General features: G+C 48.6%; 2 protein-coding genes across 20 annotated transcripts in view; one reads left to right on the top strand and one right to left on the bottom strand.

Moving 5' to 3' along the window:
* The window catches only part of ATXN1L (ataxin 1 like), a 34,587-nt gene extending 23,376 nt beyond the window's left edge, over window positions 1-11,211 (top strand). The window contains exon 4 of the transcript XR_003762991.2: window positions 9,811-11,211. The gene's annotated coding sequence lies outside the window, so the exon portion shown is untranslated. The remainder of the gene's footprint in view (window positions 1-9,810) is intronic.
* Window positions 1-17,176, bottom strand: part of ZNF821 (zinc finger protein 821) — a 29,794-nt gene that overhangs the window by 7,416 nt on the left and 5,202 nt on the right. For 5 of the 19 annotated variants that reach the window (XM_029076230.2, XM_029076227.2, XM_029076229.2 and 2 more), the window contains 3 exons: window positions 14,278-14,394; window positions 11,083-11,122; window positions 6,050-6,175 (listed from right to left, as the gene is read on the bottom strand). In XM_029076230.2, the coding sequence (XP_028932063.1) occupies window positions 6,050-6,131 (82 nt within the window). In that variant the 5' untranslated portion in view covers window positions 6,132-6,175; window positions 11,083-11,122; window positions 14,278-14,394. Of the gene's footprint in view, window positions 1-1,980; window positions 2,046-4,889; window positions 4,977-5,462; window positions 5,579-6,030; window positions 6,176-11,082; window positions 11,123-14,277; window positions 14,395-17,176 lie in introns of those variants that run through there. The other 14 variants (XM_007672292.3, XM_016228541.3, XM_029076222.2 and 11 more) reach the window with 7 other exon arrangements.

The raw sequence follows: 17,176 nt of genomic DNA on the forward strand, positions 1-17,176 counted from the left end.
CTTTTGAATAATACTGCAATGCCAATTTCCTCCCATCAAATCCTCAAATATATGCTGACGACTTCTTCGCTCTAACAGTAATAGCGGTAAACGATGCAATCGTGATGCAGTTTTGCAGCAAAAAGGACGTTCAATTCACCGACTAGATTAACATCAACAAAATTCAGGCCCGTGGTTGAAACCGGTATTTGCACTGGCTCCGTTCTAATTCCGTTTCAGAAGCGCCCCAGAATAAATTAACCCATTTGTTTTGCTGAGCTCACGGTGAACCAACTGGTCTGTTCCTTGGCCTTAAAACAAAATGTAAGATGGCTTTGGTTCTGTGAGGAGAGTAGAGAAGAGCAGCTGTGGAACAGGGTGATCTGGATCTTTTCCAAGGCGGCTTGTGAAGCCTGAGCTCTCAGACAAGGACTAGTACTCCACAGCCCCCGTCATGGGGGAAAAGGGATCCATCCTGTAAACTCCTTTTAAACCTCCTTTCGTCCTCAACTTCCGCCAGCTTTCAAGCTCCCCGGCTTAAAACGGGCGGGAGGGAAAAAGCTCTATTTCTCTTTTCCTTTTTAATCCAGCTGTCAACTGTGATGCACAACTCCTTCTACCCTGTGCATCTTTTTTTTCCCCCTTAAATGATATTTGTTAAGCGCTTACTATGTGCCAGGCACTAGTACTAAGTGCTGGGATACAAGTTAAGCAGGTGGGGCACAGTCCATGGCTCATACAGGGCTCACAGTCTTAACCCCCATTTTACAGATGAAGTAACTGAGGCACAGATAAATTAAGTGACTTGCCCAAGGTCACACGGCAGACAAGTGGCAGGGCTGGGATGAGAACCCAGGTCCTCCCGACGCCCAGGCCCACGCTCTATCCATCACCCCACGCTTAGAGAGGCAGCGTGGCTCAGTGGAAAGAGCCCGGGCTTGGGAGTCAGAGGTCATGGGTTCGAATCCCCACTCAGCCACTTGTCAGCTGTGTGACAGTTGGGCATTTACCCCAACTGTAAAATGGAGAGTAAGACTGTGAGCCCCACGTGGGACAACCTGATCACTTTGTATCCTCCCCAGCACCTAGAACAGTGCTTTGCACATAGTAAGCACTTAACAAATGCCATCATTATTATTATTATTCTCCAATCTTCCCCACCCGGGCCTAGCAGCGCTCCTTCCCAGGCGGCTGGGAACTCGCGAACCCGATACTGCCTCTAGGATAGGGTACAGTGGGCAGACAAGGAGGCACCTCGTAACCTCCAGTACCAACCATGGTGAGTTCCCTTCTCTTCCCCACCTCCCTGCCACCTTCCTCGCCCTCAAAGCGACCGCACTGGCTTGGTGACTCAGAGGACCGGTTTATGGGATGGGCCAAAGTGTTCTTTTTTGCCCCCAACTTAGTGACCCGACCCAGGTTACGGCTTTGTGTGGGTGGCCATCTGTCCGGATAGGCTGCCCGGCACCTACGTTTTATTCCCAAACAGGCTGGCGGTTTCGGTCTGGGCTATTAGATGCTATAAATATATTTAAATGCTAAACGGGGTAGGACTAAAGCTACAACCTCATCTTGTCCTGGCCCACAGTAGCCTGGAGTTTGTTTAGATCTCATCTTAGAAAGTCTGGCATGCAGATTTAAGGAGCATCAAGTTTTCTCACCGGCTACTTTTTCACATATTCCTAAAGTCAGCTGACAACAGATTATATCAAACACATTTATAAAAATTTACAGAGAATCATTTTTTTTTTTAGGTGATTCCCTTTCATAAGGGTTTGTTCAAGAAAGGAACAAATTGGTTTTGAGGGATTTCTGGTCACATTTTTATGCCTTTCTCACCTTTCTGCTCTCCACTGATCCTCAGGGACTTGAACACTCAGACTGGTGCTCCCGATGCCCACTGCCACCCGCCCACTTCCTTCTCATTCCTCAGTTCCGCCCACAGAAGCTCAGGACTGGGAGTCAAGAGACCTGGATTCTAGCCTCTTCTCTGCCACTTACCTGTTGGGTGGCCTTGGGGAAGTCACTTCACCTGCTTGTGCCTCATCTCATCTTCTACCGTGAGTCTGGCGGGGGACAGGGACTATGTCTGATTATCTTATATCTACCCCAGTACTAAGCACAGTGCCTGCCCTATATAAGTGCTTAATAAATACCATCATTATTATTACCACTTTCACTCCAGTTTACCCACTCATCAACTTGGACACATCCTGAATTTCAACCACGTTAATCACTGAACCATTTATAACTTTGCCAACTCTGCAATCCCACTTTCAGACCCTCACAACCTCCCAGTCTGCCTTCTCTCCCGCACACATCCTCCCGGTACAACTGTCCTCTCCAGCTACAGAGACATTCGATCTCTACACCTCTTCCGCTTATCCCAGGCCTTCGTGCCCTAAGTGGACTCCCTACGCAACCGCCCCGCTCTTGTTGCCCTCAATCCCACCATCTCTGTCAAACTCAAATTCCTCGCCTCACTGGCTCTCTACCGATCCCATAACTGGGAAGCAGCGTAGCTCAGTGGAAAGAGCCCGGGCTTGGGCGTCAAAGGTCACGGGGTTCTAATCCCGGCTCCGCCGCTTGCCAGCTGTGTGACTTTGGGCAAGTCACTTAACTTCTCTGGGCCTCAGTTACCTCATCTGTAAAATAGGGATTAAAACCGTGAGCCCCACGTGGGACAACCCGATCACCTTGTATCCTCCAGTGCTTAGTAGTGTGCTTTGCACATAGTAAGTGCTTAACAAATACCACCATTATTATTATTAGTAGTAGTATAACATCAATTCCTAGCTGGGGATCGCCTCCACAGTAAACTTCCTCTCCTCTTGTGCTTGTACCACCAAGGGCCGTTGGCAGAAATTCAGGCCAACATGGGCAGCTACAAATTCATCCTTTATCTGCTAGACCTCGGTCCTCTCTTCTCAGCAGTATTGCTCCTCCTCCCTCATCAACTTCCACACCACTGCAGCCCACCAACTATTCTAGACCTTTAATTCCCTCCTGTCACCTTCAATACCCTCGTGTCCCTCCCTCCTTGCCCCTGACTCTGCAATACGTTAATCAGATCTCCCCATCACCTCCTCAGCATTCCCCTACCACTCGCTCTCTCATCCTTCTTGCCATCTCTCGAAGAAGATCCAACACCTGCTTTCAAAATCTCTCCCCTCCACCCACAACTTTAACTCCATCCCTTCTCATCTAATTATTAAAAACACTTGTATCTCTAGACTGTAAGCTCCCTGTGGACAGGGAATGTTTCTCCAAGCTCTGTTGTACTGTAGTCTCTCAAACTTTGAGTACAGTGCGCTATAACCAATAAGCGCTCAATCAATACCACTGATTGACTGATCACTCTTCCCTTCCTCCCGCCATCTTCAACAGCTCACTTTCTAATGGCTCCTTCCTCTCTGTCTTCAAACATGCATATGCCCCACCCATCCTCAAAAAAACCTTTCCTGCACCCCACCTCCCTCTTCCCATTCCTTGCCAAAATCCTCAAATGGGTTGGAGTCTCCCGCCGACTCCATTTCTCTTCTCCAACACAGTCTTTGACTCTTCACGATATGGGTCTTGCTCTCTTCGCTCCACCGAGACCACCCTCCCCAAGCCACTACTGATCTTCTTGCCCAGCATCTAATGTACTCCACTCTGGCCCATTCTTTCCTTCGGGAAATATTACCAAACCTTGGTTCTTCTGACACAGTCCTTGATTAATTCTCCTCCTATCTCTGGCTGATCCTCCTCAGTCTTTTTCACCTGTTTTTCCTTGGCCTCCCACTCCCTTACTGTAGGTTTCCCTCCAAGGCTCTGTTCTGCCTCCCCTTCTCTTCTCAGTTTACATTCACTCCCCTGGGGAGCTCATCCTCTCCCACGCCTTCAATTACCACCTCTCTGTGGATGACTCCCAAATCTACTCCGCTAGCCCTTCCCTCTCTCCTTCTCTTCAATTTTACATCTGTTCCTGCTTCCAGGAAATCTCTACCTGGATGTCCTGCAGGAATCTCATTACGTCCAAAACCGAGCTTCTCATCTTCCCTCCAAATCCTGCTCTCCAACTCATTTTTCCATTACATTAACGACTCCTTCCTTCCCGTCACTGGAGTCCATCATCTCAGCAATACCCTCGACTCCTCCCAGTCTTTCAATCTCCCTGCTCAGAATGTCATCAGATCTGGTCGGTTCTTTCCAGAATCCGTCCCTTCTGCCCCATCCGCTCGGTCACCCTGGTTCAGACACTTGCTATATCCCCGCTTGGCTCTGGCATCGGCTTCCTCACTGATCTTCTTGCTTCCACTCCGTATTTCGTTCCGCTGCCCGAAACGTTTTTATGAAACGTCGTTCTTGCACACGCAAAACCCACTCCTCAAAAACCTCCGACGGTTACCCATTCCCCTCTGCACCAAGCAGAAATTCCTGTCCCTTGTCTCAAAGGCACTCAGTCAGATGGATCGCTCCCTTGTACTTAACCCCTCTTCTACAACTGCACTCCAACTCACATTCTCTGTTCTTTTCAAACTAACCTACTCATTATGTCTCATTCTCATCTCTCTCACCACCAACTTTATGCCTATGCCCTGGAACTCCTTTCCCCTTCAAATGTGACAGCTTCCCTGCTCTCTCCCAACGCCAAAGTCCTTCTGAAATCCCATCTCCTCCAGGAGACCTTCTCCGATTAATTTCTCATCTCCCCGCCTTATTTCCCCCTCAACCGCCACTTCGGCACTCCTGTGCCCCCAACCTTCCGTAGCACTTATTTATACTCTTTTATGTCCGCCTACCTATAATTTAGTTAGCGTTTGTCTTCCGGGCTGGACTGAGTGCCAAGACCATGTACACTAATTCTACTGTACTCTCCCAAGCACTTAAGTACAGTGCTCTGCACAAAGTAGGGGCTCAATAAATACCATTGATTAACGTCCGGTGCTGAAGACACTGCCACAGGGCTCCCACAGATTTCTGCCCACTTTTAGGTATTAGAGCAATGAGTTCTTTCAACTTCCCATTTCTATGAAGTGTCCGGCAATTAGGATTCGGTGAAAACGAGGGCTCCTTTGGTGTGCGTAGGACTCTTTTAGCTTTCTCCTGTCATGTTATCTGGGAATGGAACAACCCACACATAATTATCCTTACCGTGAGAAGCGGCGTAGACTAACGGAAAGAGCACGGGCCTGGAAGACAGAGGACCTGGGTTCTAATCCCGGCTCTGCCACCTGCTTGCTGTGTGACCTTGGGCAAGTCATTTCACTTCTCCGTGCCTCAGTTCCCTCATCGACAAAATGCGGATTAAACACCTGTTCTCCCTCCTACTTGGGCTGCGAGCCCCATATCGATCGACCGTATTTACTGAGTGCTTACCCTATGAAAGGCACTGTACTAAGCAGTCGGTCGAGTACAACAAAACAATATAACAGAGCCATTCCCTGCCCACACTGAGCTCGCAACGGGGATGGTGTCTGGCCTGATTAACTTGTACCTACCCCAGCGCTTAGAGCAGTGCTTGACATAGTGAGCGTTGTAACAGACACCTAATAATCATCATCCGAAGCGGCACGGCCTAGAGGATAGAGTCCGGGCCTGGGAGTCAGAAGGTCCTGCGTTCTAATCCTGGCTCTGCCACTTGTCTGCTGCGTGACCTTGGGTGAGTCACTTCACTTCTCTGTGCCTCAGTTATCTCATCTGCAAAATGGGGATTAAGACAGTGAGCCCCATGCGGAGCAGGGACTGTGTCTAACTCGATTAGCTTGTAGCCACCCCAGCGCTTAGAACAGTGTCTGGCACAGAGGAAGCATTTAAACGCCACAGTTATTATTAAAATAGATTTGCCCAACGTCTATTTGTCTGCAATGCTGAGCAGAGTGACTCACGCACTGCCCCAACCTGACCTAGCCTTCCAGGTGAGCCCGGGCTAACGCAAACACGAGAATGACTCCGGGTGACCAAGTGAGGGACCTTGAGACTCCATATCGTCTCGTTAGGGCCCCATGCACGCTCTCCACAGCACACACACTCATTATCATTCCTCTCCCCCTTGCCCTGAGTCATTACCAGAAGGTGCAGAACTCACTGCTACTGGAGTCCTGATCTCTCAGCTGTTGGCTGGCTGGCCGCTGGCCCCCAAGGTCTCCAGGAAAATCAGTTTTCATCATCGCTTGGCGGGCGTGCTCCTCCAGCCCAGCAAACACCTGGTCCCCTAATGGTCATAAGGGAAAAACAAAAAAAAAAACAAAAAACAAAAGGACAATCAGGTCAGCAGCTGGGCATCCTATTTCCCAAGGAGGTCAGATCAGACCATTCCACTCAAATATCAGAAGCTAGTCCCTTGTCATCAAGACAACGAGAGTCTGAGTATAGGCTTCTCTGGGCCAACTCTCTCCCTGAACTGTTACTAGACAAGACTCTGGAAGGGTTGAGGGGAAAAGAAAAACGGAGGAGGATATGACGGCGCAGCACAGACTTCCTCCAAAGCCACCAGTCTCCAATCTTGTTAGAAAAGGAGAAAACCGTCCTTCTACTCCAGGGTCCCATTCCTATTTCCAACCTGCCTCGGCTACGGGAACGGAAAGGAAGGAGGGAAGGAAGGAAGATAATATATCATGGTCTGGGCAGTTCACACATTCCTATGGCAGCTGGGGTACCAAAATATTCAGCCAGAAACCAAAATTAAAACAAGCTGAGCCAGTATCCACCCTCTAGCCCCAAGCATGGGATCCATCAAGCAACATCGTCATCCCTGCCTCCATCTCAAATAAAACAAACCTCTGCCCGCTCCCTTCAAGCCTCCTTTCCTGGCCCTTCCAATGCTACCTGCCCTCGCCTACATTGGAACTTTGATCCAAAAAACTGCTGTTCCAGTACTGGAGAGAGAAAAAGAGAGATGATTACCACTGGGCAACCTCCTGGGAAATCTGGGAAACTCAAAGACCGGACGGGCCAAGTGGAAATACTTAACCAAGAGCGATTTGATGTGGCCAGCAATACAACTCAAAGAGAAAAACCGTGTTTCCTGCTCTCTCTTGACACGATATGTTTCTTCTCTCCAGGCCAGGGGCCGTCCACAAGCCCTGAGTCCCTGACACATACCCTCTTCCAGGTGTGTTGAACCTAAAACTAGAAAGCACTTGAGGAGTTAACATGTCTGAGTGCTCAGCTCCTCGCCCCCTCGTGTGGAACAGTCATGAAGAGGAGGAGGAGGAGTTGGGTTTCTTAAGGTTTCCATGACCTCAGAGTGGAAACTACAGGCAGCATTCCCTAGGCAGCAGGAAAGATGAAAAGCCCAGCTGAAATGCTGACAAAAGGTGAGGTCTCTCTCTGGCAAAGAGAACGGAAGGAACAAGGGCTCAGGTTCCTAACTAGAGCACCTGGGGGCCAGGGGAATTGGTATGGGGGCTGTCACTCTTCACCAAGGTGTCTGGAGGACCTGGGAGATGGGGTACATTAAGCATAGCCCCACTCTCCTCCCTCGGGACTGAGGCTGGGGAAAGGGCTAACGTTGAAAGCTGTGATTCGACAGGAAAGACTGTCGAAATAATTACGCTTCACATTTGGAAGGCAGAACCGCTGATATACGGGCATTAGAGCGTCTCTTAAGTGTGAGGAGAGAGAGAAGTTTCATGTTGACACTCTCACCTCCTTATGCCGGGTCCTCACTGCTTCCATAGAAAGGGAAAGAGACATCCCAAACACCACAAAGACTGTGAAAAGGATGAACACTGGGCATACCAGAAGGAAAAACCTGGGTTAGGATATCATGGAGGTGGGGATGCACCGCTGAAACAGATAAGTTTTTGTTGATCGTGATAATGTCAGGGAGAGGATTTCAGGTCGTGGTTACAAAAGCTTTTATATAGACAGTGGGAGGAAACTGGTTCAGTCCAAGACCACTCCAGCCTTAAGAGTATATTGGAAGGTATCACACCGCTTGAGACTGTAACTTTCACATCAAGAGATCCAACGAATGACCTAAGATGGTGTGTTGGGGCTGGGAGGGAAGAGAGGGCATTAGGGATTCATTTTGTGCTGTAGCCCCTCCTTTACAGTGCCCCCCTGTAACCACAGAACCGAGGACAGAGTTGGTTTACTGGAATTGTAACTCTGCCCTCTTAGGCAGGGTGTGTGTTCTCAGACATGGGCTGTGGTGGGATGACATGAATTTGAAGGGCAAAAAAGAGTTATTCGCGGTGGGGGTGGGGGGGGGGGGGGGGGGGGGAGGAAACCTATTTTAGTGAGAAATCAATGATTACATTTGCAGCTCTTTGACTGATAACATTTCCCGTTACACATGAATTAATGTAATCAGCAGGGGTGTTATATCTTCTTGAGCTACAGAGGATGGCACCAGTTTCAGCACTCAAACTGGGTTCTTCTTACACTATACTTAAAAAAAAAAAGCAAAGTAATTTTCTCCTGTTGTTTCATAACGAATAAGTAAATTAAAGGAAATATCGCAATAGCCCAGTTAGGAGTCATCATCATATTTTTGAGAGCCAGTGTGCAAAGTATTGTACCGGTCACTCGAGAGTCTACAATACTGTTAGAAGATACAGTCCCTGCCCCTCACGATTTTACCATCTAAACAGGGGTGACTAGCAAGTGCAAAAGGAATATATAAATGGAAACAGCATGGCATAGCGGATAGAGCACGGGCCCAGGAGTCAGAAGGTCATGGGTTCTAATTCCGGCTCTGCCGCTTGTCTGCTGTGTGACCCCGGGCAAGTCATTTCACTTCTCTGTGTCTCAGTTACCTCACCTGTGAAATGGGAATTGAGACTGTGAGCCCCACATGGGCCAGGGACTGTCTCCAACTTGAATGGCTTGTATCCACCCCAGGAGTTAGTAGAGTGCCTGGTACATAGATAGCGCTTAACAAATGTCATCATTATTATAAAAGGGGAATCCAGATACAACTGGTAACAACGACGTTCTGAGAAGCCGCGTGGCCCAGTGGACAGAGCATGGCACTGGGGTTTAATCCTGGCTTCGCCACTCGTCTGCTGTGTGACTCTTGGACAAGTCACAACTTCTTTGTACCTCAGTTACCTTACCGGTAAAATGGGGGTTAAGACAGCGAGCCCCAAATGGGACACGGACTGTATCGAACCTCATTAGCGTGTACCCACCCCGGTGCTTAGTACAGTGACTGGCACATAGTAAGTGCTTAAAAAGTACTGTAAAAAATAAAAAATAATAATAATTTAAAAAACTAAATAAAGTTAAAACCAAAATAAGTAAGGAAGCTGAAGCAGCAGTCCAGCCAGGGGGTAACAAGGGCCTGGACTAGCGTGGTGGCCATACCTGTGGAGGGAAAGGGGGGGGGGAGCCGAGAAATATCGTGGAGGAAAAACTGGCAGGATTTAGACCCAGACTGGATATTGGAAGTGGGAGGCAAAGACGATAGCAACGTCGTGAGCTTCTGGAACAGGGAGGATGGAGGTGTTGCTCACTGTGATGGGAAAGGCAGGGGAGAAGATGAGTTTAGTTTTTGCCACGGATTATCCCCCTGGAGAAGTCCTGGAAGCACAAGGAGACATGAGATCACAGGCCAGATAAAATGTCGGGACTGGAGAAGTCACTTTGCGGGTCATCTGCATCGAGGAGAGAGTTGAAGCCATGAGAGTAGATGAGTTCCTAAAGGGACCGAGTGTAGAATAAGACTCTTCTCATGCTTCACGACTCAGAATGGAGCCTTAAAGAGTGAGGGGAGGAGGAAGGCCCAGTGAAGCAAAATGAGAAGAAATGGCCAGAGAGGTACAGAGGGAACCAGCAGAGTTCAACTTCGGGCATCGCCAAATTAAGTCTCAAAAGTTCTTCCTGTCTCTTGGCCCGTAGGAACAAAATGGATGGCAGAGTGTCTGCACAGAATGGACCGAAGTTCCTTTTTCACAAACCACCTACCCCGTCCTCTGGAAAGACAGTCAGGACCAACAATCTACGGTAACGGAGCAGCCCTGAGCCCGGAATGGAGGTGCCCTGCCAGCAGGTGAGCCTCAACTCCTACATCACCAGCTCTTGCTCTGGGGAGAAATCTGCATCTCAGCCCTTGGGGTTGTCACCAGTGTATCTGGCACCAAGTTGAAATGAAAAAACAGTGACCAACTCCAATCTTTTGAGGTGAAGAGTACTAGAGAGGAGCTCTGGCAGCCCTGGTCGAATGGAATGATCAGTGAAGAAGCTAAGGGAAGTCATTACCTGCCTTGCCCGCAAGTCCCACTGACAAAGATTTTGCTGGTATGGATACACTCATTTCTCTTGGAACATGGAAGCTGCGGTCTTGGGAAACCCCACGCTGAGGTCAATGGGCAACGTAGTACTCACCCCATGCCCTATACTGCCCACGTGCACATAACCACTGTCTGCCGACACCATATTATGCTGAAACCGGACAGGCACGCGTTGTTGGAAAAACGTTCCTCCATTCTGTTGTCCTATCCTACGCAGAACGCACGGTGCAAACATGCACTCTGGCAGAACCGAGTATACTATAGAGGCCCCAGACTGACTAAAAGTGAGTTGGGTTAAATCCCCTGAAGAAATAACCTATTCACAAACCACTGAAAAAAGATTTAGCTTGGATTTGCCTATGAAACTGCTCATTAGAACATTCACATCCTTCCATTTTAAGAGCGGGGTTGAATGGACGCTAAGCATTTGGATATCCTTACCACAGGAAACTGTGGAGGCCGAAAACAATAAGTTCAAGAAGGGTTTGGATGCATTCATGGATGGGAGACCCGGGGGAGGTTCCTTGAGGGAATTGTTAGGATGCTAGAGGACAACCAGAAGGCTAAAGGAGCACTGAGATAGAAGGAAACAAACCCATGAAGCATTTTTAAAAGCTAAAAGGGGCGTCATCTTCCAGCACCATTTTTAAGTGCAGGTTTTGATCGGGATAGGCTCCGTCAGACCTAGATTAGCATTTATGTCCTTAACAGTCCATCTTTCTCGAAGGCTAAATGGCATCAGGCCAATAGTCAACTTATTTAATAGAGGCACTGGGCTACAACAAGACGAGGGGGCATTTAGATGCTACAAAAGCCAATACAGGTGACATTCTGAACTTTTTTTCCTTTCATAAGAAATCTAAATAATGCAAAGACTTACCAGGCCTGAGCTTCAGCCAGTTTGCTACAGAAAAGGGACACTGGAAAAATCAGAGGAGCGAGCAGTTGGAAAATTTAGAAGGAAAGGGAGCATGACAGAAAAGGCACTCAATAAATCCTATTGATTGATTATTCCAATTCCTTATTTGTGGCCGGCATACTGTGATGCTAGACAATGTACATAGCTAAATGTCATCTCAGTCCCCCTGAAACCTTTCTAAACAGCAGAAGCACATTTCAAATGGAAATCTGATCTGGAGTATGAGCGTATCGCCTGGGAGTCAAGAACCTGGCCCGACGACTCTAGCCGCCGTCTCTGACCCTGAGCTTTCTGGGCTTGTAAATCGTTCTAACCCTGGGCGCCTACCTCACGGGGACGTTAGCGGGATTAATAAAGTGCAAAAGGCTCTGAGCTCCTTGGATGAAAGGGAATGTCAAAGTATCAAGAACCATTTTAACATCCCCATTCGCCTCGCGATCGACTGAAGGCCCCTTCAGGAGTGTTTTCCTTCATTTAGCACGGACTGTCCAAACACATCTGCTCAACGCAAGGTGTGCAAGGAATCGGGTAACTGCAGCCTCTCCACAAGGAATAAAAGGAAAGAGGGGGCCGTGGTGCCTTGAACTGCCCAGCTTACAGTTACTGGATCCTGCCCATTCCTCCCTTTTGACCTAGGATATTTAGAATCAAATGTCTTGGAAGGGTACGATAGGCTCAGTCTATCGGTGACTGATAGCTGTCTGGGAGGGAAAGCATAATAGACCCCCCGACACACTCCAAGCTGTCTTAACCGTGAGCTGATTCCACTGCTCTGTCTGACCTGACTATCCTTCCCTAACAGACCCCTAACAGAAACCACCCGCGTTGACGATATTTTTTTTTCCTCCCTGGAAAGGAGAATTAATGAATTCCAGCACTTAACACTCTTCTTTAAAGCTACAGGGCTTTGAGGTCTTCTTCAGCTCCACTTCTGAAACCTCGAGCCCCTTCCAGTCGTTCCTCGGCCAAGACCAGTTAGTTAACGGAGGTGAGTTACCGCCAGAGCACCGCGTTCGGTGAATTAGATTGGTTCCATTCGATTGGGAGGGGGCGTGGCAAAGGGCTGAAACTTCCTTTCCCCCCACTTTCTTATGACTGTCACGGCAGATGAGAAGCTTGCTTTCAAGAGGCCCATTCCCCTTACGGCAAAGAGAAGGGCCGTGAGGGAACAGTCCAACAAACCTCAGTCACTTCCCTTTTGAAAATGTCAGACCCACTGCCTCAGCGTTCCCCCTTCCCCTCCCTGCTCGCTGACTTTCAAGGAGATCCGTGAAACCGGCCTCTACTTGGTGTTGGCGGCCGGCACTCCGGGAGCAGCTGAACTTTTCAGCTCACAGCCAGGGAGCAGCAGCAGCTCCCTTCGGAGTAGCCTCAGAAGACAGACGGGCCCGGGGCTTCCCCTCCCCCTGCACGCAAAGGTCACTCTGCTCTGTTAGAGTGCGGCAGCTGCAGATGTGCACTACCCACCCTCCCCCACCGCCGCCTGTCCGTACATCTGTCTCCCAGCTCGGACACCAGCTCCCCGGAGGATGGCGGCCTGCAGCGTGAGAGGCTGCAGCCGGCTTTGGTCGGCCTGAAGGCTCAAAAATCGAGGAAGAGCCAAAGCCTTTACCTTATCCCTCCGCTTCGGTTATACTAGGCCAACAGTTGAGTATGCCCGCTAACTAGAAAGGCATTCTTTTCGTCGAGCCTAGCCACGGTTCGCCTCGAGATAGGCACTGACCGCTGGTTAAAGCTGGACTACTCTGGCTACCCAGAGCTCAAACCTGCTCCCCTCACAAAGAATGCAACCCTGCCCAATCTTCCAGTCTCTTTTGCCACCTCTCAGAGACTTGATATGCAGGGGGGGCATTCCAGAGACATTCATCCTTCACCTAATCCTGCTTCAGAATTCCACCAGTATGACTTCCAAAAGCAGCTAGTTTCCACAGACACCCGGCCTACTCTACTCACGGGCACCAGATCTCCATCTTTTACCATTTTAAGTAATTTCTCTCTTTCAACCTCCAACCCCTTTAGGCCACCCTTCCTACCTGTCTCTAGCCAGGGATCCTGTTTTTTGCGTTCTTTTCTTTAAAGGTATTTGTTAAATGCTTACTATGTGCCAGGCACTGTACCGAGCGCTTGGGTAGATCCAAATTAATCAGGTTGGACAGACGCCATGTACCACATGGGGCTCACAGGCTTAAACCCCATATTACAGAAGAGGTAACTGAGGCACAGAGAGATTAAGTGACTCGCCCAAGGTCACAGAGCAGGCAAGTGGTGGAGTCAGGATTAGAACAAAGATCCTCTGACTCCCTGACCCATGCTCTATCCACTAGACCACACTGCTTTCTCAATCCTCTTCCAAAGAGCACTCTACTCATTTGCTAAGCTAAATCATGCTCCTAGTCCAACGCCCGAATTCGCTCAAGTTGGAAAAATCTTTGCCAGAAGCGTGCAATACTCCTATCTGGGAAGATCTCCAACTCTCCTTGACTCCCAGCCTCTATCCTCACCTCTCCCACTCCAGAGAGCAACCAACATCTTCTCCAACTTCACCATCCCATTCCTAGCTCAAGATCCTTTTCCAGAACACATCCAGGTCATCCTCCTTTTCTGCCATTTTAGGGAAGACCAGCCTGGACTCCTGCACCCTTCCTTGCTTAGAGAATCCTTACTCACTCTCCTCCAATACTCTTTCCTCAGCCCGTCTCCTCTGGTGCGTTAGGCACTTGGCCCTGCAGACTGTAAACTCCATGTTAGCAGGGATTGAGTCTACCAACTTGCTACTGGATATTTCCCAAGCACTTCGTTCAATGCTCTGCACACAGTAGAGTATCACTGACTGATCGACTGGCTTACCTGATCTAGCCCAGTCTAGCTTCCCAACTCTGATGCTGACTACCTTCTTAAATCAAATCAGAGAAAAGTCTTAGCTTCCTCAAAACTGCATAGATCCTCTCTTCCAACCCTGAGAAAGCCTCCACCTTCTTTAAGTGGCAACGAGGCTCATTTCTGAGGTGCTTTACCAGCCCTAACTGCCCTTCCACATAGCCAGATCGAGTCTAGCCTCTGTCCCACTGCCAATCCAGTTCTCTTCCCCTTTCCACTCCCTAACCACATCATTCCCAGCTCCTAGAAAAGACAGGCCATGACAAGACCGATACTCACAGTGAACTTTATTTGGATTGGTCTGTTTCCGACGGGACATGTTTTCCCGACCCAGAAGCTCGGGCCTTTCCCAGCTGCACTGCCGGAGACCTCACTGCCTCCTTGCAAGGCGCTGACCTAAGGAGAAGGATCATTATTAGGCACCTCTCGCTTTGCCTGGGTTTCATACAGACTAAAATAAATGAAGAGATTTCAAAACTGGCCCCCGTGAGGTAGCAAAATACACTCTCATTCAAACGAACATATGAAACAGAGCTGCCGAAGGGAAAACAAAGTTACCCACAAAAAAAGAGAAGGGAACCGATCGATTGTAAGCGTAGTTTCAAGAGCCCCAGGATCCAGGCTTCATCAAGGGAAGATAGTGTGGTGAAAGAGGGGTCCTGTTCAAAGGATGGTCCTAGGCAATTCCACTTTGAATCCATCTGCTGGAGCCAGTCACCTGATCTTAACTGTAGCCACAAGCATGGAGGGAGACAGATTCGCAGGGAAACCGGGCCCAGAACCACTCAGTGTTCAAAGAGATTATCCTCTCGAATTACCCTCGGGAATAAACAGGAAACCCATTCAGGAAGTTCTGATTTCATGTGCCCCCAGGAAGTCAAGTGCTGCATTTCTGTACCCGCTGGATTGTCCCGATGGCTTTTATGATCCCATTAGAGTACTCTCACCCAAAGGGGACAAATGAAGGTTTACTTTCAGTATAAACCTATGGGGTAGAAAAGGTCCCCAACTGTCGGGTACCTAAATATAGAAATGACATGGAAATGGCTGCAGCTTCTTAGCAATTAAGACATATATGGGATGTTTTACAAATGAAGAAGCACTGAACTTGACTTCTGAAAAGTGGAAAAACGTTCTAGACTGAAGATGTAGCCACAGATATTGAAAATTCACTAAGCAATCACCATGCACAAAGCAGTGTCCACAGCATACACAGGGTCCTGGTTCCTTGAATCCTTTCAGATTAGCTTGGCCACTGTCAATTACCTTAACCCACTCTCACACCCCCCCACCCCCAATTTGTGCCTCAAAGCCCATTCACTAAAGGATGGAGAACAAAAAGGGAGAAATGCTTCCCACTCTCAAGTGCAAAATGGATTTACCCCTTTCCTCATCTTGCCTATGAGCAGAGAAAGACTTCCAATTGTGGCATGAGGGTTTTGGAGTATCCAACCGGTAAGTGTTGGTAAAACTCAGAATGGGTCCGTGGGGTTCCCACTCTCAAGTGCAAAATGGATTTACCCCTTTCCTCATCTTGCCTATGAGCAGAAAAAGACTTCCAATTGTGGCATGAGGGTTTTGGAGTATCCAACCGGTAAGTGTTGGTAAAGCTCAGAATGGGTCCGTGGGGAGATAGGTTGTGGAATCTCCTTGCCTGGAGACATTTTAAAATAAGATGGATTGCTGTACTGCTGGGATGGTGTAGGTGTGAAGGGGGTTGAACTTCATCATTTCTCAACACAGCTTGCCATCCCAGGCGGCCACTGCCAGAGAAAAGCACAGCCAATTGGGAATAGAACGAGATTGGGAGTCAGGAAACCTGGGCCCCACCACTTGTCTGCCGGGTGACCTTGATCAAGTTACTTAATTTCCCTGTGACTCAGTAGGCTGACTGTATTGTATCTACCCCAGTACTTATTATTATTATCGATCACAATAATAACTATTACTATACTTGTGATATTTGTTGAGCGTTACGTTCCACACCATATACTTAGCACTGGGGTAGATACAGTAGATTCAATCAGAATGGACTGAGTTACTGTCCTCACATTGGTGCTCACAGTCTAACAGGGGAGGGAGAATAGGTATTGAATCCCCATTTTATAGATGAGGAAACGAAGGCACAGAAGTTAACCAACTTGCCCAAGGGCACCCAGCAAGTGGCAGGATCAGAATTATAACCCAGGACAATCTATCACACTTACTAAGCCCTGAGTTCAAAGCACTGTACTACGCACTTGGGAGAGTAGTCGCGGGTCCCTGCCCACAATAACCTTACAGCCTTGAGGTCCTTTGACCCCCGGGCTCTTTCCACTAGGCCACTTTGTGCTTAGCACAGAGAAGCAGCGTGGCTCAGTGAAAAGAGCACGGGCTTTGGAGTCAGGGGTCATGAGTTCGAATCCCGGCTCTGCCACTTGTCAGCTGTGTGACTGTGGGCAAGTCACTTTACTTCTCTGTGCCTCAGGTACCTCATCTGTAAAATGCGGATGAAGATTAAGTCCCACATGGGACAACCTGATTCCCCTGTGTCTACCCCAGCACTTAGAACAGTGCTCTGCACATAGTAAGCGCTTAACAAATACCAACATTATTATTATTAGCACATAATAACCACTTAACAAATAGCACAAGTAACAACTTTATCCCTTGGAGGGGTTTAAAAGCAAGGTACTCTTTCCCCCATTATGGAAAGGGGGTGGGGACAGAGAAGGATGGGAAGGGGAAACTTATCCGGAGGCAAAAATAATGAGGGTTAGAATCCTGTTGCTTCCAGTCACACGCAGATACACACTGGCTACAAAAAGCTGCAGGACAGCAGGGGCTGTGTGTGTATGTGTGTGCGAGGATGCCGCACTTACTCGGGGGGGAGAGAGGCTGCAAGATGTACCTCGGGTGAGTATTCTTACCCATTCTGTGCTGAATACACCACCACCCAGCTACGCCGCTGTAGGTTTACCAAAAGCAATTTGGGCGCACAAACTGGGCTGAATCACAAACCCAAAAAAATCCGAGGCAACATCCTGTGTTTGAAAGCCCTTTCTAGCCCTCTGATTCTATGAACCTCTCTCCTCTTTCCTTCCCTCCCCCCTTTTCTTCTGGAAAGAGAACCCTCTTCTTGCCCTGCAATCCCTTTCAAGCGGATCACTTAAATGTAAAACAGTAACTTGTTTTATGG

This window comes from Ornithorhynchus anatinus, chromosome 11 (genome assembly GCF_004115215.2).
Source record: "Ornithorhynchus anatinus isolate Pmale09 chromosome 11, mOrnAna1.pri.v4, whole genome shotgun sequence".
NCBI lineage: Eukaryota > Metazoa > Chordata > Mammalia > Monotremata > Ornithorhynchidae > Ornithorhynchus > Ornithorhynchus anatinus.